Source organism: Pteropus medius, unplaced genomic scaffold (assembly GCF_902729225.1).
Source record: "Pteropus medius unplaced genomic scaffold, Ma_sr-lr_union100, whole genome shotgun sequence".
Classification (NCBI taxonomy): domain Eukaryota; kingdom Metazoa; phylum Chordata; class Mammalia; order Chiroptera; family Pteropodidae; genus Pteropus; species Pteropus medius.
The window spans coordinates 611,904-636,676 of NW_024349225.1; the positions used below are offsets into that span (position 1 = coordinate 611,904).

General features: G+C 40.4%; 1 protein-coding gene and 1 long non-coding RNA gene across 2 annotated transcripts; one reads left to right on the plus strand and one right to left on the minus strand.

Annotated features, from left to right (window-relative positions):
- Positions 1-4,673: 4,673 nt before the first annotated feature.
- On the minus strand, positions 4,674-12,287 carry SLC30A1 (solute carrier family 30 member 1). Its single transcript, XM_039881140.1, is given in 3 exon segments — positions 4,674-9,426; positions 11,054-11,428; positions 11,431-12,287. Coding segments are annotated over 3 exon segments (1,518 nt in total). The 5' UTR covers positions 11,675-12,287; the 3' UTR covers positions 4,674-8,527.
- Positions 12,288-12,583: 296 nt separating this feature from the next.
- On the plus strand, positions 12,584-23,414 carry LOC120617509 (uncharacterized). The gene is made up of 3 exons (XR_005656933.1): positions 12,584-13,573; positions 17,132-19,811; positions 22,353-23,414. It is a non-coding gene; the product is annotated as an uncharacterized LOC120617509 (long non-coding RNA).
- The last annotated feature ends 1,359 nt before the right edge of the window (positions 23,415-24,773 follow it).

Sequence of the window (24,773 nt, forward strand, 5' to 3'; positions counted from 1 at the left end):
GTTATAGTTAAGAGTGCAGACCCTGAATAACTATGTTGTATACCTGAAACTAAGCTAACATTGTAGGTCAACTGTAATTCAATTTTTAAATTTTTTTTTTTTTTTTTTTAAGAACACAGACTCTGCTTAGACAGAGGTGGGTTCAGTTTTGGTTCCTATACAAGATTTATAGAAATCTCTCACACTGTCCTCCTCTCTAAGTTGGAGATAATAACAGCATTAAGTTCATGGAGTATTTGTAAGGATTACATGGCCTGAAACATTTAGCTCAGTACCAGAACACAGAATGTGGCAAATCTTAGTTTTTGTCTCATGTAATCCTCACAAGGACCCTATAAAAGATGCATTATCCCCATCTCACAGATCTGAAAACCGAGACTCCAAGAGGTATCCAACCTGCCAAGGTCTTATGCCTAATAAGGGGTGGGGATGGGAAAGAACAGGTTAGAGAGGAGAGAGAGGAGGAGGAAAGCAGGCGTGGGCAGGAGGACCAATGGAGGGAACGTAAGGAGAAAATGAAGCCCGCTCCGGCGAGTGTCCCTGGTAACCTCGGGAGGCTTCAGGGGTTTTCGAGATGGCATCTCCAGTCCACACAAGGTTGGGTCTCATTGTAACACATGAAGATGTCTGGACTCCCACAAAATTTTTTAAGGAATTATTTATCTCTTAAGCTTGAAATCTCAACATACAAACTCAGAGCACATGTCTAGTTAGAGAAAACTCCTTATCGTATTTCACATACCCAACCTTAGCATCTCCTTACCTTAAAACCGCAGATCAATGCTCCATTACCTTATCCGATATAAATTATTGCACAAGCATAAAATAAAAAGGTATTCCACCATTTATAGTGTCTAGCCCTTTTCTGATGAAATTTTTATTTGCAAGTTAGTCTGTAATTTAACTTCAATGAGAGTAAAGGTTTTGGAATGATAAATATAAAAATTTAGTGTGTGTTATATTTATGCATTAATATATGTATATTAGTTTCTTATTGCTGCCGTAACAAATTACCACAAACTTAGTGGCTTTAAAAAAAGTATTACCTTACAGTTCTGGAGGTTAGAAGTCCAAAATGGGTCTTATGGAATAAATACTGGTGTCAGCTGAGCTGTGTTCGTTCCGGAGGCCATAGGAGAGAATCGGTTTCTTTAACTTTTTTTTTTTTTCAAGTTTCCCAAGTTTATTTATTGCCCAAAGACCCATGGCCAAACAGCCTTGCCCTCCTCCTCAGAGCTTCATGCCATCCAGTGATGCCATCCAGTGCGCCATCCAGTGATGAAGTTTCTTGTTGTGTTTTATTTGTTCCTTTGACTTTTCCAGCTACTAGGGGATGTCTGAATTCCTTGGCCTCTGGCCTCTTCCTCCATCTTCAAAGCTAACAGTGTAGCATCTTCGACTCTCTTTCTCTAATCACAGTCCCTACTTCTGTCGTCCACATCTTCTCTCCAGCTCTGACCCTCCTGCCTCTTCCTGTAATGACACTTATGATTCTACTGAGCCCATTCAGATTATGTAAGTTAACCCCCCATCTCGACATCCCTAACATAATTACACTCTCAAAGCCCCCTCGTAAGGCAACATATTCTAGGAGTCAGGAATTGAACATCTTTCAGGGGGGTCATTATTCCATCATAGTAAGCTATATAACTTTTTCGGCTCATTGGTTTTTAATAATATATTCAAACTCAAGACTCGATAACTTTACCAACAAAGACTGCCTCATCACTATCACTTTCCAGAAGAATCTAAAATTTGATGCAAGACTCCAGTGCACTGTCATTGACTGTCACTCTTGTTCCAGGCTATAAAAAGTCCTGATAAATTTTGTCCAACATTATCTTTGACATATTTACCATTAGAAAGAAAAATTAGGGTCAATCCTTCTAAATTTTTATTTGAATATTCAATTTTGTATTTTAATAAAAAGTGCTGGTTTTGAGCCCTTTTTATACTGCCAGAAACCCATTTTTACTTAGTACTTCAGAAGAGAGAGCCAAGGGTTTCCATAACCAACTCAGATGATTCCACCTGCACTGCTTTTTTGCTTAGAACAATCTTAACCTATCAGCAAGACTCCCGTCTACCTGGTCCTATCATTAGTTATGAGCCTCAGAGAATGAACCTTCAGACTTTCTATTTGACTCTGCAGGCATGGAAGCATGGTTCCTGCACTTAAAGATTAAACTGTCATTCAAACAAAACACGAAGGATCTGTTACCAATCTATATAAAAGGAGGAGACTAGATGTAGCATTTGGATCAGATGGGAGAGACTGGAGGGGTACCCAGTGGGTTAGCCTTTTGTGGTTTCCCATAGGGCCATACTGCCTCCCTAGGGAACATTTGAAACAGTTGGGGTGTCCTGACGATGGGTTGGGGAGGGGAGTAGTTATAGGCATTTGTATGGAAAGAGACCAGGGTTACTAAACTCAAGGCACAGGACAGTTCTGGTTCTCTCGCTGTTTCTTCATCCACATTTACTTCAATTACCTCGGCTTCTCATTTCCCAAAAGACCCACTGTTTTCAGCATAAAAAGATATTTAAGCCCCAGTTTTTTGTGATCCAGTAGAAGCCGTTAATACCTCAAACAATACCATACGGTCGCTTAGGTGAAAACACTACATTTGTAAAGACTGGCACTTGTCCACAAGACCGATTTAAAACTGAGAGGCCCTAAATTCTAAAAACGATTGTTATTCCTTTCCTCCATGTAATTAAAAATAAAACGACACTAAACTGTAACATAAGAAAGTCTAACTTAGGTAAAAAAGTTCTGACTTGTCATCTGGTGACTACTCAGATTTTTTAAATAAATATCAAATGTTTTAAAACTTATTTTCCTAATTTCTTTTGCCTATCTATTGCTGCTCATTGGATGAAAATTAAAAAGAATTCATTTTAAGATTACTTATGAGGGTTGTCGATGGTTCAAAGTGATGGGAAAGCAAGCTACTTGCTGTGTCCTAGATCTCTTGCTGAATGCCAGTTCGGGCTCCATCACCTACGAGCTAGATGACTTTGGGTAAGGTGCTTAATATCTGTTAGTCTATAAAATGGGAATTTAATATGCCTAATGGTTTGTAAGGATTAGATGAAAATGTATGTGCCTGGAAATATACACTCAGTATATTTTAGCTGTTAATAGTATTAGTACTATAACTTCTTCTACTCCTGCCATTCAATATTCATTGAAACCTTTGAATGACTATGCTGTGCTAGTCTCTGTGCTAGATCCTAGAGATGACAGCCCTGACCTCAGTTTACAATTTGAAAGGGAAACACATTTCTAAATAAGCAGATGCAAGTGTCATAAATTACTTGATTTAAAAGAAAAAAAGCTATACAGATGCTCTCCCATTTACTATGACGTTACGTCCTCATAAACCCATTGTAAGTTGGAAATATTCTAAGTTAAAAATGCATGTAATACTACACTGTAGAGTATCGGTTGTTTACCCTCGTGACCATGTGGCTGACTGGGAGCTGCAGCTTGCTGCTGCTGCCCAGCCAGCATCACAATACTGCACATCGCTAGCCCAGAAAAAGATCAAAATTCAAATTTCGAAGTACGGTTTCTAGTTTAAAGTAAAAAAAATCAGTTGTCAGGGATGGTCTATAGAAGTGACAGCTGCTGGGGGTGGAGGCAAAAATGGTCAATTTTGAAGGCTCAGAACTATGAAATATCTTTAAAATTAAACATCGTCACTTTGTTTTCATCTGGTTCAAAAGCAATAGCTCTCATCCAGATGTGCAACGTATAGTACATGAAATTGTTTCAGAGAATTGACAAATACTTGAAAAACCATGTTGCCGGAGTATTCTTTTCTGAACCTCTTAACAGTAAAAACACATCCAGATAAATTGGCCAACAGTAATAAGATACCAGATTCTACCTTTGCATTCTGATTTTAGAAATGCTGAAGTAGGAAAACAATGTATGGAATAGAAAAGTGGTATGTGTAATGTAGGCATGTCCATTTGAGAACTAGTTTACCCCCTTAGCATTGAATACCTCGCAAACTCATTAGTCCTCCTGTCTCACTTTGTCTGCTTCCTATTCCAAATCAGTGCCTCTTCCTCTTGAAAGTTATTGGCTTCCTCCATTCCTGTAACACTGAATTCAAACAAGCTGACGTGGCGCTTTTTAAATCTTTTACAATCTCCTTCTACCTCTGGACCCTCAACCCTCTATACTATTCCATGCCCCTTTCCTCTCAATTCCTATCTCTCCTTTCAATTTTAACCTATCTGCATCCTTTCCGAAGATTTTTATCCCTTCTTTGGATTATCTACTGTATTTACCAATTCTAAGTGTCTACTGCCATTTGTCAATTGATTTTTCAACTATTTATCTCCCAGTCAGAAGTACGAGTTCTTAAAAGAAATTCTTTACGAGACATGATACTCCTGAACTCATGTAACTGAAGTAACGTACTAATGTATTCTTGGGTTAATAGTTCGATTATATAATTGTAAAATATTTAATAATCCTTGTTAGTAACTATGCTTACAAATAATAAATAGCAAGTACCAAAAGGTTAACCTATTACTACATAATTTATGTTAAGCTGAAATTTCCTTTCCTTATCTGAAGTCGAACTTTCTTCTATATAACCCAGCCTAGGAGGGGAGGCCATATGCACAAAATGAAGTAAATACTTAAAAATTAGTTTATTTTTCTACTTAACTTTTAATAAATGAGAAGAAACACAGTAGTCTGTCTCATAAAGAACATTTATAATACATAACAATCCATAAAGCCTCATGGTGAGGTAGGAACAGCTTTGGAAACAACGTACAGTCATAAAACATACAAAATGTTAGGTAAAATGTTGCAGCACTAAAGACATGTTATGTGCATCTGCTTTTAATGAGATGATAGTTGCATTTAACTGTGCCACACCTGGCCCAAAGGACAGGCTATGGCAGACACAAAACAACACAACATGGAAGTTTCATAAAGAATCACAGAATACACTGATACACTTCATTGTGCTGTTTTCAAGGCAGAACCATAACATGGCAATTTGTGTCTTTTTATATATAACTACATATTAATTGTATGTTACATTCCCTTCAGCATCTTTTTGTCAAAGACACTGGACCATAAAATTTTTGGTTTTAAAGTTTAAACTGGGTGACATACAAAAAGCTCTTGTGCCAGTGAAAATGACTGCTAAATATTCCAGAGCTTGTTAGTAAAACAAAATAGCATTGCCACATAGTATTGGTAGAGTTACATCAAAATAGTGCTATTACAATTTCCATTTCAGATGGTCAAACACTGTATTTGACAGTTTCAATTTAAAAAACGACAAACAAAAAAGCCCCGCCACCTTCCCAAGAGTTTTAACACTGTTTTAGGACTGAAACTCTATTAAAATAAATATTTCTATATTGTAGAATTATTCTCCATATTTATGTATCTGAACATCTTAAGACAGCAGGTAAATGACGTTTATATCATTCAAATGATATCTGCTAATAAACAGTAAAAATCTTCAACTCCATACCAGTTAGCCTCCTAAATACTTCACATTAAGTTCCATAGGCCTTTTCCCTCAAACCTTTCAAAAGTTCAAAATTAACAGAAGATGTTAACAATATATAAACGTGTTAACATAGTCTTCTACCTATAGTGATTTTCCAAAGGTGCTCTTGATGGAAATTTTTCCTATTCAAATGACATACCTTAGTTAGTCAAACATCATTTTCTAAAACATTAACATACATACGGCAAAATTTTTTAGTTTTTTGACCTTTTTTTTATAGGTTCTAGTCCATACTTTTACAATGTGGATAGCCTTCAAAAAGAAAAAAAAAAGCTAATTAAAAAATCATATAAACTAAAAGGTGACAATGGAGAATTAAATCTCTCATCACTAAGGCTGCATTTGGCTTGGAAAAATTTCTGAGTTGGTTTTAATTCAGGCACATGCAGCACCTCCTTCTCACTAAACCAAGACAACAGACAGGTTGCTAAACACATATTCTAAATACACCGGTCTTGCTCAAATATAAAAGAGCCAGCAGGAGAGATGCACCTCCTAAAACTGATGCAGTGTTATAAAACAGCATATTTAAATATTGGGTTTAAGTCTCCTAATAATGCAGGGTATTTCTCTCATTTTCTTTCAGGAAGGAATAAGCTATTTTGGAAAAGACACTTAAATCCCACAATATTTAAATATAAAAGCATTTTTTAAAAAGATAATGCTAATATAGCTAAAAATGGGTTAGAAAGTGCATTGTAAAGAAATAAATAATTCTCTGCTAAAACTCAAAAGGTGAGTCAGTGCCCACTGATTTTGCTATTATGACAAAGTCCTTTGAAAAAAGAGAATCCTATGGTACCACTTTGTTACATATAAGCTACTTGAAAATTATGAAAAGTGAAATAACTGAAATCTAAAGGCCCTTACCTTCAAAGCACTTAAAAAAAAAAGCCCTTGTCCCCTGCTTATACACACCATTTAAAAAATCCTCATTCAGTTGATGTCTTATACATTATACAACTTTTTATAGACCCAATAGAGCATTTGTAAAGAAAATCCCACTATTTTACCAGTTTTCTTATTGTATCACTACCGAAATGTTTCTATACAGTTTTGAGATCTTAAAATTTTGTAGTTTAAAGTGTTAAATTAGGAATGTACATGATACAGTATAATTCAAAGTTTTCTATTTGCCTATATGAGATCCCCTGATTTCATATTTCAAAAAAATTTTTGCAAAATTCAAAATAAATACTAGTTTAAGGAATTGAATTACACAATATCAGATAAGAGTATTAAAAGATCAAGATGTACTGCAAATTGGCAGGTTATGGTTTTGGCCCATTATAGTAAATGTGAACTAACAAACTATGTTCCTAAAATTACCTCATTCTCATTGGAAAAACCAGCTGTTCTTAAATAGGCCCACTGCCAGCAATGGGCTTGCACTAGGGAAAAAACACATCATCTACCACAAAAGATCATCCCTTTAAAAAGTTAATTGTCAAAGGCCAGAGCTTTCATCTTAAGACCCATTAAACAATGAATTATTTCAAATCCCCAAGGGTAGCCATTCCAAAAGTAGTCAGCTATAAAAGTCACTGAAGTAGTCAGGATACCTTGTTTCTAGAAAAATAGAGCTATACATGATAACTGGTATTAACATTCATCCTTTTGAGGACAAAAATCTACAGTTTCTTCACAAAGCATAACCTCTATCAAGAAAAATATAACTTAAATATCCTTAAATAACATTTGTGTATGAATTTGAGATCCATAACAATAAAATAGCCAAGAACAACTTCCGGTGTAGATATTGTGGCCCTTTGAAAAAATAAGCCACTATTGGAAGATATGAGCAATGTCAAGACAAGATAACTTATAGAATCTCATTAATTTTGTCTTAACTAATTTTGCTTTTTAAGAATTTAATGTCCAAACTGCATTAACCTTAAGATTTTTTCCTTCTCCCAAGTCAGTGGCTCTTGACAAATCACAAGCATTGCTGGTTGTGTTTGAAAAGCTGCATTTAAATCCATTCATAATTGATCACTATGAAAGGACTTTAACTCTATAAAATTTTTTAAAACATCCACAATTTAAAAGATTTCATTAATAAGCTTGCATTTAACATGTAATTATTAGTTTAATGTCCTTAAAAATATTTACTGTATATATTTTGTAACTAAACTTTCAGCTCACTGTTTCTGATGCCAATCTCTCAAAGAAACACATCCATGTTTTAGATTAACTTTGGTTAGAGAAAACAGGTTTAAATTCTCAGGATAATTTAGAAACGCAGTCTGAATATTAATTTACAATAATCTAAATATTTAATTTGGTAAACTTTCTTCCACGCTCTTACTTCCCATATGCCCTATCATGTATAAACTGTAGTTTAATTTATTTCACTATTAGAATAATACTCAGCAATATGGAATGCAAGATAGAAACTGAACGTTAGTATTCTATATACCCCATGTGAAAAAGTGACTTTCCCTAATAATATCTACAAGTCACTCTTAAAATATGCTGTCATTTATGCTATGTAGTGACCTCAAAGGGCAAGTAAATATTACCTAAAACAAAGTTGTTGGTGAATTTTAAATTCTAAGAGTTAAAATTCTAATAAACAAAGTATAACACTGGGGGGAAAGAAAAGCAGAGAAATTCCAGTAACAATTTTAATTTATTTATCCCCCTAATTAATTTTTTACCCATGGAAAAACTGGAAATCAAATGTCATTATGTTATATAAGGTTTATACTTACTTTTAACAAAAATGTAACATAGTGTTAAAACCGGCTTTCCAAAATTGTTACAGCATAGCTGTACTCTGCACTAAGAATCACAAACTTGTAATATAGAACTCTGTTAAGCAGTCCCCTTATGTTCTTACAAAAATAGAATTAAACTGTGTGACCAGACAAGGACTTCAATTACACTACTTGGCAAACTTAGAATTTCAATGGAGTCTTTTTCCCCTTGCAGTTTAAAGCAAAAGTCAAATATCACATCTTTTTCAAGACTTACAAAGATGATTCAGGTTGTTTGTTTGGCATTTTTTTAATATCTATCACAACACCAGGCATGTTTTCACCTTTAGTCCTCCTGGGCTTCTCTAGATTGTCACTAAGTTCTGAACAAGAAATGCTAACTGTCCGGGCCTTTTCTGCATCCTTTCCAGAAATTGCTTGTGGCCGTGTCCCACAACATTGCTTCAAAGCACACTGAGTTCTGCAGGCAAGTTCACACGGGACTACACCTGATTTAGAGCCTACACTAGCAAATTCGGGCTGAATGGTAGTAGCGTGAATTCCGTGATTATGAAAAACGTCTTTAATGATTTTAGCCACCTGCATGTATGATGCTGGGTCTTCACATTTTATGTGAGCAGTGGCAATGATTCTGCTTCCAGCAAGTTGCCAAACATGTAATTCATGAACTTCCTCAACTCCTTCAACATTTCGAAGTTCTTTTATCAAATTTCTGATATCAATTTGTTTAGGAACAGTTTGTAGAAGAATAAGAGCAGATTCCTTAAGTAATGGATACGTTGTGTAAAGAAGTATACAAACCATTACAATACATAGAGTTGGATCTAAATAAAGCACCCAGCAAGGACCAGCCTCATGAACTGTTGCACGAGTACCATTAATTACTTCTACAAATGCTTTGCAGGGGTCAGGGGTACATGGGTTCACACAGAACTCCCCTTTAGGACAACCTTTCCAAGAATAGTAAAAGAGCAAGGCATTTACTACTACAATCACTGAACCCAAAGCATCTCCAAAGACATGCAGAAAAACTCCACGCATGTTAAGTTGTTCAGCCTTATCATCATCTTCCAATTCCACATGGTCATCTTCTCTGATAAGATTCCCATTCACTTGTACTTCTATCGCATCATTTCTCAACTTTTCTGGATCTGCAAAGAAATGCAAATTCTATCAGATACACTTGTTTATATAAACATCGTTGCCTCATTCCATTTTAGTAAGGATATGAAGAATTTTTATAAAACATAATTTTAAAACATGCTCTGGGCATTTTAATATAAACTGACATGCTGAGAACAAGCAAGGACATAATGGCTGGGACTAAATTAAGTCATTAAGATGACATAGTTTCCCCATTCTCCTAACTACCATCCTACCTCTCTCACTCTAAAAAAAAAAAAAGAAAAAAAAGCTCATCTTTTTCTGTGGGGGTGGGGTCCTGTGAACATTCTCCTATACTTTTTGGCATGTTCCAAAAAGAAAACATAAAATTGAATGCTATCCCCCCAAACTAAATGCAACAATAGATACCTATAATACAAAGGCTTGATTTGACAGAGCTCTAGTCAATCTTTGTCATTAAGGTATTAAGGTTAACGCTTAAATTTTTATTAGACTCTTGGTGGAGGGGGTTTAGAAACTGACAAATCAACAATACAAACTTAACAGAGACTTCAGGAAAAGTTGAAACTAAATGATCACTATCCACCTTACTACTCTTAAACCGAACTTACTGATCTGTTAAAGGAAATATACACACCAGAGCAGCTTAATTTTCTTTGGAATAACACCCTGCAGAGTAGGAGTGAGAAGAAATTAATTTATTGTTAAACATTTCAATATACAACTTGAATTTCATAAACATAATATCCTGCATCTTGAAAAAAAAAGGGAAAACTTTAAGTAGCATCGTTCAACTGGGTGAATAAACATAAATGGAAAAAAAATTGGAAGGAAATACACCAAACTGTTAAGGTCACTGGACTTGGGTAGTAGGGCATCAATTGATTCCTTTTCCCTTCTCCTTTCTCTCAACATTTCCACATTTCCTTCAAGAGCACTTACAATTAGAATGAACAGCACTCATTAAAAATATAACATCACTTTTGTTTTAGTATGATTATGAAAAGTCCTAAGTGAAATGTTTATCATGCTTAAACAGGTCCTCAATCTAGGATTTTCAGGATTAAGTTTAGATTTTAGACAATTAACTGAAACATACATTGTTCATAAAAGAAATCTTCGACCCGGGTGTTGAGCTCAGGAAAGTAAAGCCTATAAGATAGCTCTGATTACAATATCGAGAAACTTGTTTAAAAGACGTAAGAACCACTTGGGTTTTAAAAAGCCAACAACTAAAGACGAATGGAGGATTCTCTCCACTTCCCAACAGGGCCAGGAAATTGAGTTAGGAAGCATTTTCTACCTGGTAAAACCCCAAATCAGACAGTCTCTCTCTAAAAGCCAGTAAAGACAGCCAAGTGCGGTTACAGACTGCAGCGCGCTGACGGACACCCCCTGACCCTGCTCCCACTCTCAGCAGCACAGTCCCCACCTCCCCCCGCGATGTGTCCCGGACCCGCGGGGCTCCTAACACCAGGGTCCTATTTGCACGCCTTCCGCGGCGGGGGCGGGACCTGGAGGGAGCGGGAAGGCGGCGGCGCAGCGCAGGTCCGCTCCGGCACCAGGGGGCGTGCGGGCCATCCCGCCCGGGGCCCGGCTAGGGTCTGGGCTCCCCAAACCCAACCACCTGCGGCGGCTTCTTCCTCTCCTCACCTGTCGCGTCCAGTTTCAGCCCGTTGGAGTTGCTACTATTGGTCACCAGGGTGTTGGTCTCCTCCTGGTCAGGTCTCTGTTCGCCGGGGCTCACGTTGTTGTCGCTGTACCCGGGACGGCTGCTCTTGCCGCGGACCCCCTTGGGGAAGCCGTGGCTGTGGCCGTGGCCCCCGTGCGAGTGGCCGTGGCCGGAGTCGTTGCCGAAGCCGCTGTGATGGTGGAAGAGACAGAGCCCAAGCACGTTGACCACCAGCCCCGCCACGCCGACCGCGAGGACCACCAGCGGCTGCTGCATCTCGTGCGGCTCGATGAAGCGCTCGATGGCCTCCAGCAGGATGGCGAAGCAGAGGCCAGTCAGGAAGATGGCGTTCACAGAGCCCCCATCACTTCGGCCCGGATCCAGCCGAATGTGTTCTTCTGGGTGGCGTGGGTCCTCCGGGCGAAGCGCTCGGCCACCAGCGCCACCACCAGCGCCAACACGTCCGACAGCATGTGGAAGGAATCGGAGAGCATCGCCAACGACGCGGTCACCCGGCTCACCACCACCTCCACCACCATGAACATGAAGGTCAGCATCAGCATGCACAGCAGCCGGCCCCGGTTCCGACCCCAGCACCCCATGGCTGCGCCTTGGGGGCCCGCCGAGCGCGGCGCGGACACTCAGGAGGCGGTAGCGGCGAGGCACCGAGGGTCTGTCTGCAACCCCTCCTCGCGGGAGGGCGGCGCGGGGCTCTCACCACCCGAGCCGGACCGCTCAGGACACCAGTGAGGGGCCTTCGAGACACCGCAGAAGGGACCGGACGGGGGCGAGCCCCGGGTCAAGCCGCCGAGCTCCCGCGCCTGTGGGCGTCCCCCGCGGGGCGGCGGCGCGCAGCTCCTCAGGCGTCGGTCTTCGGAGCCGGCGCGGAGGCCCGGCTCAGCTCCAGCAGCCCTCACACCCGCAGCCGGGCGGCGGAGGCGGCGACGGGGAGCTGGGATTCCCGGAGCCCGGGCACCAAGAGCCCCAGCAGGAGCAAGCGGGCGACGGGCAGCTCCACGCTGCGAAGGCTCCAAGCATCTGCGGGCTCTCAGCGCAGGTCTTCCATCCACTGGTCGCCTCCGCTGCGGCTCAGGTCGAGGAGCCGACGCCGGGGGAGCTAAAAAGGCGGCGACCACGGCAGCTGCACTCGGCCCGGTCTCGGGCGCCTTCTTCGCCCCCCCGCCTTTGCAGACGGTTTACAAAAAAACTTTGCTTTGCACTCGGAACCCCCGTTTTCACACGGACCCGAGCGTGACAAGGCCCTGACGCCCCGCCCATCAGGCCCGGCACACTTCCCCATTGGCCAGAACCCCCTCACGACAGCTGCCGTGTCCCACCCATCCTCGCTCGCTATTGGATGGAGGCTCGGCGGGGCGGGAGGAGGCGGTGTCGCGGCTTCAACAGATAGGGCGGGGCCTTTCTCTCCTGGAGCCGGGCGTGGGCCGGGGGGCCGCGGCCGGGTGCAGCGGCGGGCGTCGTGGGGGGAGGGTAGGGGGCGCGGGCCGCGTGCAACAGGAGGGGGAGGGGCAGGCGTGGCGGGGTCCCTGCTCTGACGATGCGGGTCTTCGCAGCCCACCGCACACCTGCGGAGGCCGGGTAGCAAACAGACTTTGATCCCGGGAGCCGAGTCCACGTGGGGCAGGCCTCGCGGCCGCTGTGTGACAGACAGCAACCAGGGAGGAGAGGGAGGGGGAGCCCCTGTGTGCAGGGCCTGGTGTGTGCCCTCCTGTCAGAAGAACCTAGGTTAGGCGAAAGACTCATAAACAAGTGCTGCAAGTAACTTGTGACTCTGCCCAACACCGAGCTGAGGAGTTAGTACTTAAGGGCGGTCCTGCGAGTGGCGTGGACCGAATCTTTGTAAATGTTTCAGTAAAAGCAAATCGCCCCTATCACCACCATCCCCAGGAGCCCTTGTGTAAAGTCAGATATTTCTGTCACTGATTATCTAAGGACAATTTAGGTACAGACGTTAAGCGGGAGAAACCTGGGTTCTGGTCCTTGCTTTCCCACTAGCCAGCTGTGTGAATTTGGGCAAGTCAACTAACTTTTCTAGACCTATGTCTTCATCTATAAAGAAGACATGAAGAAATCCTAAGATTCCTTCTGACTCTAAGATTCTAATGCTCTATGAATTAACAAACATTTTATTTATAGACTACAAACAGCGGAACCCTGCGTTGGTTGCTATGGGGGAGGGGAAAGGCAGTAAGAATACAGAAGAATGAAGACTATAGACAAAAATTTTAAGTTATGATAAAATACCCTTAAATTGTGCCAACACTAGTGTAGATTATATATATGCACCTTGCTCTGAGTGGAGATGAGTTAATCTGGGAATGAAGGCTTCTTGTTCCTGGTGGGGGCGCTGGAATCAGAGTAGCCTGAGCTGGATCTCCAAAGGCCTCACCACAGACCCTGAGTAGGAGGAAGGACCCCGAACTGCTCTGGATTTCTACAAGACAAATGCCATGCTAGCCAGTGCTTCAGGATCTGTATATAAGGTTTGTTTGGAGCTATGTTATTTTGCACTTTTTTTTATATTTCCATTATTTTTATAAAATTTGTTTCACCTGTATGTGATTTGTGTCTCATCTCCCAATCCAGACTAGGTAGGGAGCTGGATCCTCATCTTCTATTTTTGTTCTGCCAGAATAGAAAAGAATGGAGGAAGGTTTCCAAGACATTATAAAGGAAGAATTGATATGATTTGATGATTAATTCGGTAGTAAGAGGGTGAAAGCTAAGGAGGACAATTTAACAAAGACAGTTCCAGTGTTTTTAACCTAACAAGTAAGATATTGCTTTAAACAGATAAGGAAGTTGGGAAAGGGGGTGGGGAGCAAAGAGCTGATTTTAGGGGGAATTAGCCCTTACTGTGCCTGTTCTTAATGTACTGAATTTGAAATGAAGTCTGGATGGCTGGCGGCAGTGCTAAGGAGTGAGGAGAAAGGTTTTGAGATTTCCATAATTTCCTCTCCTTTGGTATGGACAATTGACATTTTTTTGATCATATAGGTAAACACAGCTTCAGACTTCCTGAAGACCAGCCCTTCCTACACAGAAATTCAGGAGCCACTCATGGCTTAAGACATCCTATGGAAATGTCAGGAGGCAGTTAGAAGATCATTTTGCCTCCTCTTGGGAGCTGCTGTGTCCCTTTATTTCAAAAAATAGATTCCTCCAAATGTGAGAATTTAATGCCCAAAGAGGAACCAATGAAGAGATGAAGAAGGCAAGGATGCTCACCAAACATTGGCTAGCAATCCCTCCCCAACTGGGAGATGTTTAGGCCCATGTAAAATCAGGCTCAATTCAGTAGCCGCTTATGAGAAACTATTTTGTGCAGACATTTTTTTTTCTCTTGTAAGCCATATCCCAGATAATGTGCTCTATTCTCTCATAACCTGGTGGGTTTGGGGATGGGAAGGGAAAGTCGAAAGTACATTTTCCAGGTTGTAAAAAAGTTATGCACTCCAAAAAGAGAAATATCATTTATGTGGTAGCTAAACATTTCAGTCAAAAAACCTGTTCTTCCCCCTGGCATTGTGTAGAAAAAGGTAATTTGGTGTCTTGGTTCAAATTTTTCCTTTTTCAGCTGGTTGTCCTAGCACAGCCAGGAGTGGGTTAAAATGAAGGGACCATACTACTATTCACCAGCACCCCTCGAGATTGTGGCCCCAGGTTGAGTGAAATGGCTTGGCCTTTTCTTCCTAATTCTTGAGAATTCTCATGGTAATTTGCTTAGTATCCAAAATGACTAAACTCAGCATACTTTAAAGATGAGAGAATAATGCTTCTTTTGGAAAGAGACTGCCAATTTGAGAGAAAGTCAAATGTTTAACACAAACTCTGCAATCTCAGGGTCCTCTAAGTAAAACCTCTCCCAGCTCTCAATGCCAAGTTCCTCCAACCTGGAGCTTCCTGGCTCAAGGAGCTAGCCTGCAGATTATCAGTCCAAATTGTAAATGTAAAGGGATTCTTGTAAAAACTGCTAAACGCAGACATACCTCTGAACCTTGGTTATAAGAAATCGTGAGTGTATGAAGGTATACCATGAAAAGACCTCTGAACACCAGATTGCATTTAATTCTGGTTGACAGTAAATTGCTTCTAATGTTCAATCTTAAAGCACAAATAATGGGGAAATCAGATCTGGTTGTTTTGTTTTAGAAACTACTTAAATAATTATTATAAACTGAAATCTCTAGCAACTGCAGGAGAAGAGAGCCAAGGTTTGAATATTTAGCTGCTCCCTGAGGGAACAAGCAGTCAAAGAGTAAACAAGTAACAATGCACTAATAAAACCCAGAAACATCACAAAAGGGCTCAGAGGTATAAGGGGAACCATATGAAAGGGGCAGAGCAGGAAACCCTACAAGGAAGCAAAGGGGAAACAGGAACAGTACAGAGAGCAGAATGTACACTGAGAAGCCAAGGACGATCACTGGGCTTTTGTATTTCTTAGTTAAGCTAAAGAATGGCACGTGAGAGTGAATAGCAAAAGAAAGCTCATTTTTCTTGGAGACTGAAAACTGGATCTAAGTTCTCCAGTCACGCCTGGAAATTAAATCTAGAAATAAAGGCACTGACACCTATAAAGAAAGGCTTATTAATAGCATTTGTGAATTTCTTGGGTGCAATGTTACATAATACTAGAAATTGTTAAAGCCTCAGGTCGTCAGTTTTATAGTTTAAACTGACTGCCCATTCTTTCTTTAGCCTTTCTACTCTAGGGGCTGGAGATTGTAATTAAAGTACAAAGGACAGAAGTTTGAAAAAAAATTTTAATTTAAAACCATGTTTCTATAACTGTCTATTATGTTTCTATAACTGTCTATTATATGTCTATAAAGATGATGCTGACCAGTAGAGCATTTTGAAAGTATCTCACACCTAATGAATTTTAGAAAGTTTAGGGAACTGGTCCTTAAAAGTTACTGTGTGACTTTGAACAAGTTATTAAAGCTCTCTAGGCCTCACTTTTCACATCTTTTCGGTGAGGGTTGTAAGAGAGGGTGTCTTATAGCTGGACTTGAGATGTGAGTAAAGGAGATGATACTGCCCAGCTGATGCTCTCAGGTGGGCCTTTCAGGCTACCTGGACTTGGGGTTACCCTGAATCCAGGGCTGAGTTCAATTTGCAAATTAAGAAACTGCATCGTTATCATTTCACCGAGGTGGGGGTGGGGAGGGGGACTGATTCACATGGACCTAAAATGGACTAATTTGCTAGTCAGACCACTTTCTCTGTCCAGAGGGGAGAACTCCTTGCACATGGTGGGCAGGGCCTCTTAGAAGCAAGGCTATGAGGGGCAGAGAGAAGTAGCCCAGAGGAACTGGATGTTCTGCAGAGGCAGCATTTCTACCCTCTCTCTCCTAGATGGGGAAAATCTCCCGCCTGTCTGCACATACGCTCTGCCCTCCTGCCCATGAGTTATACTCCATTTTGCTGCCAGAGTGATCTTTCCAAAACTCAGATCTGCTCATTGCAAAATACACATCCTCCACCGCCACAACCATCATAGCTGCCATCCTTCAGTAGCCTCCCAGCACATTGAGAAGAACCAAACTCAAGTGCACAGGACCTGGCTGCCCTCCCCTGCCTCTGCCTCATCCCGTCACACCCCTTAATAGGGCTGACCTTTCTGTCCACCGAGCATCCGCATGCTCCCTCCTGCCAAAAGGCCTGTGCAGGCACTGTTCCTTCGGCCTGCGATGCTCTTCCCTCCCCTGTTCCCCACCTTAGTTCTTATTCATTCTTCAGTTCTCAGCTCAAGGGCCACTTCCTCAGAGAAGTCTTCCCCAACCCCTCTGACCAGGTTAAACTGCTCTACTACAAGTTCTTTCAGCTCTTGCCCTGATCTTTTGTGGCACAGAACAATGATGGAATTTACATTTATCCATATGAGTGTTTGATTAGATCGTAAGCTCCATGTGGGCAAGGGCAGTGTGTGCTTTTGTTCACCATTGTATCCCTAGTCAACCTAGCTCACTATTTGTTGAATGAGTGAATGTTCATTACCTTTCCCAAGCTTAAAAATTCATGCATTCATTCAACAGATCCTTCTTGAACACCCACAGTTCCCTATCTATACTGGAATATGAGAATCAGAGGACTCTTCTTTGGGACAAAGTAGAAAACACCGTGACACATTATTTATTAGCTCACCTTTTTCTTTACTTCAAGCGGGCTACCACCTTTTTGTTGTGATATTATCTTACACAAGATGCAATTAACTGGATGAAACTCAGACTCACCCTTGAAATCTGCCATGATAACATTCCAGGTTCTCATACAGTCTTCGAAGTTCTTCCACATCCTTTATTAAGGTACGTGATGATCCTATGAAGTTCGCAGGGCAGATTCTACAGATTATGGACTGAGACCCCAAGAAATGAAGAAATTGCTCAAGGTTCCATGGCTTGTGAGGCCCTAATTGCACCAGCGACATGTTTTTCTTTAACTTCATATCCAAATTTGAGGGGAACAAACCCATTTTGAAGCTCAAGACCTCACATGTACTACTACTACAAATTCTATAATTCATCTAAGTTCTAAGAGTTTCTGGTTCTATGATTCTCTTATTAATTTGTAATTACTATAAGGACTAAGGGGAGGTGGCCTACTTGTGAGTGACACCTCTTTAACAGGTCACTCCAACATCTGAGTCTCCAGTGGTACGTTCCAAAACTGGGTCCTATTCACACATAACTCTGTAGAATGAATTAGTTAATTTTTCTGACTACCATTTTTATCCATTTCTTACTTTTAATTTCTTTAACAACCAGGATGCCTTCCAAGGAACTAACGTTAGTGAAAATACTGACCCCTCACCTGGAGTGACTTGTTAAAATGCCGATTCTGATTCAGTAAGGTCTGCAGTGGAGTCTGAGATTCTGCATTTCCAGGAAGCTCCTGAGTGCGGGGGAGGGACAGTATTGGCAGTCCCCAGATCACAATTTGACAACCAAGGTATTAGAAGCTTATTTTTTTAACCCTGGAAGGAGGCTATTACATGGAATTAAGATATTCCTAACAAAAAAAAGTATCCTCAAACTTAAACGTGTTTTAATTTTACTTTTTATTTTATAATTATTTTGTAATGAACAATATCACTTCTGTAATTTTAAAATGAAATCAGATATCTTACCCTTGTAGGAAAGCACTCCTTAAAATTAATCAAACTCCAGGTGTGAATAAGCATTTTGGGTTTTGCTTTCACTGTGTCAGAGAAAAATAATTGCTTTACAGCTTTCGGAAACATTTGGTTGCTCTGACTAGCATTAATGGGTTGGGCTGAGGACTCAGAGTATGACCGGGGGTCTCTTGCATTCAAACCTTTCATTATTAAAAAGGAAATGCTTTTCCCATCAGACATTACTGAACAAATCCACAGAAAAAGCCTAAAAGACTGAAAATGAATAAGCGGTGTTTAATATTCAGGTCGCACCAGAAACAGTAATAGTCACCAAGAAGTGTAGGTAGGAGATGAGAATAGAGATGCTGTCCTCTGCTTGTCTGCTGATTGTAGAGGAAGAGAACAAAGATCTGGCTTCATGGTGGCTGCATCTACAGACCATTCCCATGAGTCCTTGTTATTGACTTTATGCTTTATGTTGGCTTCTAGGCTTATTCCATCATAGGTCAGAGTTGACCATCTCATAATCTCAAGAGAGATATCATTCAGTCCCCAAAGTGCTGTTGTCTTAAAAGTAACCACAATCAAACTATGAACATTGCATTTCCAGATGCTGCTCAGTAGCCTTCAAATTTGAGAACAATGCTTTAATGGAAAAACCAATGTCTGCTAAATTGGAGCAAATGGAGATTGTCTTATTTCTTGACTGCTTCCTGGTATGGAATCTAGGAAGATGGAAGAGCTAAGTCTAATGGAAAAGAGAGTCTGGTTCCACATGTTTGGATGTGCTATTAAGTTTTCCTTTCTGTTTCTGTGGCCAGACCCCCCAGTCTAGGCCTGCATATCCATCAGAGCAACTATGTGCACACTTCTAATTCGGTCTCCCATTCCCACTATCTTCCAATCCGTTTAACACAGTGCTTTTTGATCAATATTCTCATACGTCAATGATGTTCTTGCTCAAAATCCCCAGTGGCTGCCCATTACCCGCAGAATAAGGCACATTTTATCTAGGTGTTTAAGGCACCCTGCGTGTAACCTTAACTCATCTATCCAAACATCTCTCACCCCTCCTTAACACAAGCTCTCCACACAAGCCAAATTACCCTAAGTAATAGTTCCAAGTTACCTAATGGCTCCGTGCCTCCATTTCCTCAAAATGGACCAAAATAATAACTTATCTTATTGGGTTGTTGTGAATTAGATGAGTTAATATATATATGATGCTTAGGACAATGCCTGGTACATGAAAAGGGTTTGTAATAGGTTGAACGGTGGCCCCCCCCAAATTTATGCCTGTGTTTTAATTCCTGGAAACTATAAATATTACTTCAATTGAAAAAAGGGTCCTTCGCAAATGTAATTAAGAAATTTGAGATGAAAAATATCATCCTGGATTATCTAGGTGGGCCCTAATTCCAATGATAGGTACTAATAGGGGACACACAAGGTGACTAGACAGACAGCAGAAAAGACCATGTGAAGATGGAGATGGAGATTGCCAAGGGATGCCCACAGCCACCGGAAGCTGAAAGAGGCGAGGAGAGGAATCTCTCCCAGCCCTGCCTACACCTGGATTTCAGACTTCTGCCTCCAGAACTGTGAGTGACTAAATTTCTGTCGTTTTAAGTCACTAAGTTTGTGGTAATTTGTTATGGCAGTCGCAGGACACTAATACAGGGTCCATTACATTTTAGCTATTATTATTATTATTATTATTATTATTATTTTCCAAATATGCCTTTTCCTTTTCTTCTCACCATAATTTTTTTTTTAACCTCACTGTTCTCATTAAGTGTCTAGCACAATATCTTGCAATTAGAAAGCAGAATAAGTATTTATTGGAAAGAAGGAAGGAAGAAAAGTCTACCCCTACCACTTATTTGGTGCTATACAACCCACAATAGCTTTTCTTAATTGCTCTATTCCATAAACTCTAGCATACAGTGACAAGAATACTCATTTGGTACTTTTCATCTGTAGCTTTATAGTGTACCTTTGTGTGTCCCTGTCTTCTCAAAACTTCTTGAGGACAGGGATCCTTTCTTTTATCTTTCTGTATCCCCAGGGCTTAACACATAGGAAGTAACTCAAGTCTGTGGCAATAATAATAATAATCCCATTGTCAAAAGTTGTCCACTAATTTGTTACTTGTTCTAAAGTTTCCCCAGGCCTTGTGTGAATCTTCGTCAATGCTAGCAGCTTGATCCTTGTGTCAACTGCCTTTGCCAACTGACACAGAACCTTCTAGTCCCAATATATTTTAAGGAGCGACAAATGGAAGATGACTTTGAACATGCTAATTCTTCTGCTGAGTAGACTTGTATTGAAATAAGTAGGCTATAGGCCCAGGCCTGAAATTCTTTTCCTTATACATACAGAGATATTGGTTTTCCCAGTGTTTCTCACAATGAAATTACTCTGATATTTGTTCACTTGTGAACCCGTTTTCTTTGAGACCCACGTAACTCCTCTCATTCACTGGTGAACACTTAAGCTCCAGGGAATCAGCTCAGGGAATAATCTGATGACAGTTATTCTCGTGGCTCAACACAGGTCATTCTTTTTTTTTTTCTTTCACTCAGTTCAAGAACTCAGAGATTGATAATTGCCAATGTGATATCAGATTGACTTTTTTAAAAAAAAGGTTTCGAACTTAGAAAAAGTTTCAAGGAATCCCATATCGCCTTTACCTAGATTCATCTATTATTAACATTTTACCTCATTTGCTTTAACATTGGCACGCTCTCTCTCTCTTCTGAATCATATGAAGAAAAGTTACATACATCAGGATTCTTCACCCCACTTTGTACATTTCCTAAAACTAGGAATATTCTCAACATAAGCACAGCACATTTACCAACTTTATAAATTTACGTTGGTACTGTCCATATTCCAATTTTGTCCATTGGTCTTTTACAGCATTGTCCACACTGCCCCTTCCTATACTACATCAAGTCTACAGTCAGGCTTGTATGTAGTTGACCTTGAATCTGGAACATTTTTACCACTTTTCTTTGAATTTTATGGTGTCGACTCCTTTAAAAGAATACAGTTCCCCTTGCCTTAAATAAAATGCAACGTCCTCATATTGCCTTTATCTGATGTTTTGTTTATGCATTCTTGGCCGGAATATTGCAAAATTAACATTTTGTCCTTTTAAGGGTGTCACAGCTGGAGATACACAATATCCATCTGCCTGTTATTGGGAATGTACATTTTCCTCACCCATCAAGGTGCTGCCTCATTCCTCCACTGTGAATTTTTTTTCCTTCCTTGAACTAATAAGCGGTCTCTGTGGAGATACTTTAAGACTGTGCAAATATTTTGCTCATTAACATTCCTCCCTTAGATTTAGCATCCACTGAAGATTCCTGCCTCATCTGATCCCATCTTTACTCTGAAAATTGCCAAATGATGATTTCCAGTTCCAGTAGTCCCTCCACATTTACCAGTATTTTGTTTGTTTGATTGATTGATTTCGGTCTCGGTGTTTTATTGATTGATTGCTTGATTGATTGATTTCTCTGTTTAGTATCAGTAAGGGGCTCATGAATCTTATTTTTTCAGTGGTTTGTAATTCATCACTGTGCTTAATTTTGGTGTTGAATTTGTCCCAGATTTAACCAGTGGGAACCCCCGCAAGCTGGCTCCTGTGTCAGATATTTAATGAAGGTTCCTGAATTTTGATTCAAAGATGAAACACAAGGTGTTCATAGTTATTCTACACACCCTACATAACAGGAGAGCATGTCATATGGTGGTTAAGGGTTTAGAATTGAGATAGATCTAGGGTAGATTCTGGCTTTCCTATATACCAGCGATGTTTCTTGGGTAGATGACGTACTGTCTCTGTGCCTCGGCTTCCTTATGAAATATGGTAATGTTAGAACCTACCTCATAGGGATGTTGTGAGAATTACATGATATCATATATGTAAACTGCTTAGTGGAGTAACTGTCATAGCAATACTTAATACATGTGAGCTAGTGCCATCATTTTATTTCTCCATATGACAGCTTGTGCATGGTCTGGGCAGTCTCAATTGCTACTATGTCTCCCTTCTGCTGGCAGCCACCATCGAAAAGTCATATCCCTCTGCCCTTTTACAATATATTTTAATTAATTGTTGAATATTGTAGGTCTCCAGGGATCCACAGATATCTTAGCCCTGCTTTCCTTTTGTTGAAGACGAGGTGTCTGAGACCCTTAGAGGTTAGATGGCTTGCTTTGGGTCACCCAAGAAGAGTGGAAGAGCTAGGAAGGGTGCCCAATCTTCAACTACACACTCTGCGTGATATATCCTATCTCTACCATGATCAAGAGCAACATTCATTTGGTTTCTTCTCCCAGTCAAGGGTATTATTCAAAGCATCAGTGGGAAGGCATCATTTTCTGTATGACTCATCCTCGTTCCAAGATTAACATGCTCCACTTTCATTCTTTGCCTCCCACTCAGTTTCATATCCAGCGGGAGCCCTGAGAGTCTCTATGTCCTGTCTACTCCCCACCCCTCCGGCTCGCTCCCCTCCCCAGCTGTGCTCTTACCTCCTGGCCCCAGACTGTCCCACCATCCTCAGATTCCAACGGCTACTTTCGCTGGACTCTGATTTAAGAAAGGCATGTCTTCCTGAAATACCCCTCTGATCTATGTTGAAAATAGAAAAAAGAAATATACTTAAGTTGAAGCAGATGTACAGGAGGAACAAGTGTTTGTCCATATGCTTCGGGCATTCCATTAAGGTCCAAGCATTGTAGCAAAAAGCATGTATTTCTGAACATATATATTTTATTTCAAACTCCTCCTCCAAAAAATAAATAAATAAATAAATGAAGGATTCTTCTGATGTGATGGGATGTTATTGAACAAAATAGAATTGGGAATAAATGTGCTGTTGGCTGTGGCTTGGGGGGATCTTTTTATTGGGCCAAGATTTTAGGTTTTGTGCTATTTTTTGAAACATGCTCTGACCTGTATAATTTGAGCCTGCTTACATCAAAATGCTAGTAAAATACTGAAATATTTACAGATGGAATGATATGATGAGTGGGATTTGCTTCACAATCATTCAGGATATGGTGGAAAGTGGGCTGGGGGCAAGGGACGGTGGGGAGAGACAGATAGAGCAGGATTGCTTGTGAATTGATAAAATTTGAAAGAGACTGATGAGTACATGAGCCTTCTGCATCTTTTTATATGATTGAAATGACCTATAATGAAAAGCTTTTAAACACTAGTTTAAATTTTCATAATTTGCTTTTGACTTTTTCCCCTTCTTTGTTTCTTTTTTTTTTTTTTTTTTTCTCTGCTGCTCCTAAATCTGTCCTTTCTTGAAAGCTGGCTCAGGTTGTGCACCCTTTAATAAAAGCTTTCCAACTACTTTAATCCATGAAAGCACTAACACCTAAATGTGTATTTTCTTGCATTAGCCCGAGTTAGTCTTGTAGTCCCATCAGCCTAGATACTTGTTAAAGGCAGAGAGACTAAATCTTATACTTTGGGGTAAAGCTGGACTCAGTCATTGCTTCCTAATTGATGGACATGGTTGTTGGTAAATTGATAAAAAGTGTTCTGAAAAGAGACAATATACTGAACAGGTTGTAGATTTGTCATATTTTTTTCTTTAAAGCTCTTCTGCGTAGAGTTTGCAATCTCTCATTTTACCTGTAGGGAGAAGTGGCTTAAGAGAAATTCTATCCCAGTCGAAGCATTTCATGTTAGGTAGCGATTCAAGAGCAATTAATGCAAATGACAGTGGATAGTTTACCCTCAAAGGTGACTTACTGAAATAAAATCCTAAACATGGGGATAATCTGAGAACTCTGCATCTCTTCCATTGCACAGTCTAATTGAAGGAGGCAGTAGGGTGGGAAAATGTCAAAAAGAAAATGTCAGTTGTTAGCTTTCAAAATTTTGCCCGAGGAGCCATATAAGAACCATCTCATTTTAGGCTTGTCTATGCTGGTTTAATGCAGGTTGAGAGCCAAATTCAAGGGGAATCTCATTAAGCTGCAGTTTGCTTATGAGTTTCTTCATATACACTGGTCTTTCAAGATGCTTAGAACTAGTGTCTTTTTCAGACCACGGGAAGAGCCCCTGCAAAGTTGGAAAGAGTCTAAGAAAAGTTTCTCCTCTTTCTTTCTTCTCTCACTGGGGAGCACAGGGGAGTCATCCCTGTCATGAGACTTCTCCCATCTCCAAGTCCTCTTGGAAAGGAGACACCACAGCCCCCCTTGAGATCAGATTTTACTTCAGTAACAGCCCTCGGAATCAGAAAAATCTCTTCCATCAGCCAAGTTCCGATGGTCATGGATACTGCTGCTTCATCATTTCTGTGCAGATGTACCTCATTTTTCATTGCTTTCCACTTTATTGAACTTTGCAGATATTGTGCTTTCCACAAACTGAAGGTTTGTGACAATCTTGCATTGAGCAAGTCTATCGGTGCCATTTTTCCAACAGGCTCAGATGATGGTTAACATTTTTTTATTAATAAAGTATTTTCTCATTAAGATATGTACTTTTTTAGACATATTGCTATATATTCTTAATAGACTGTAGT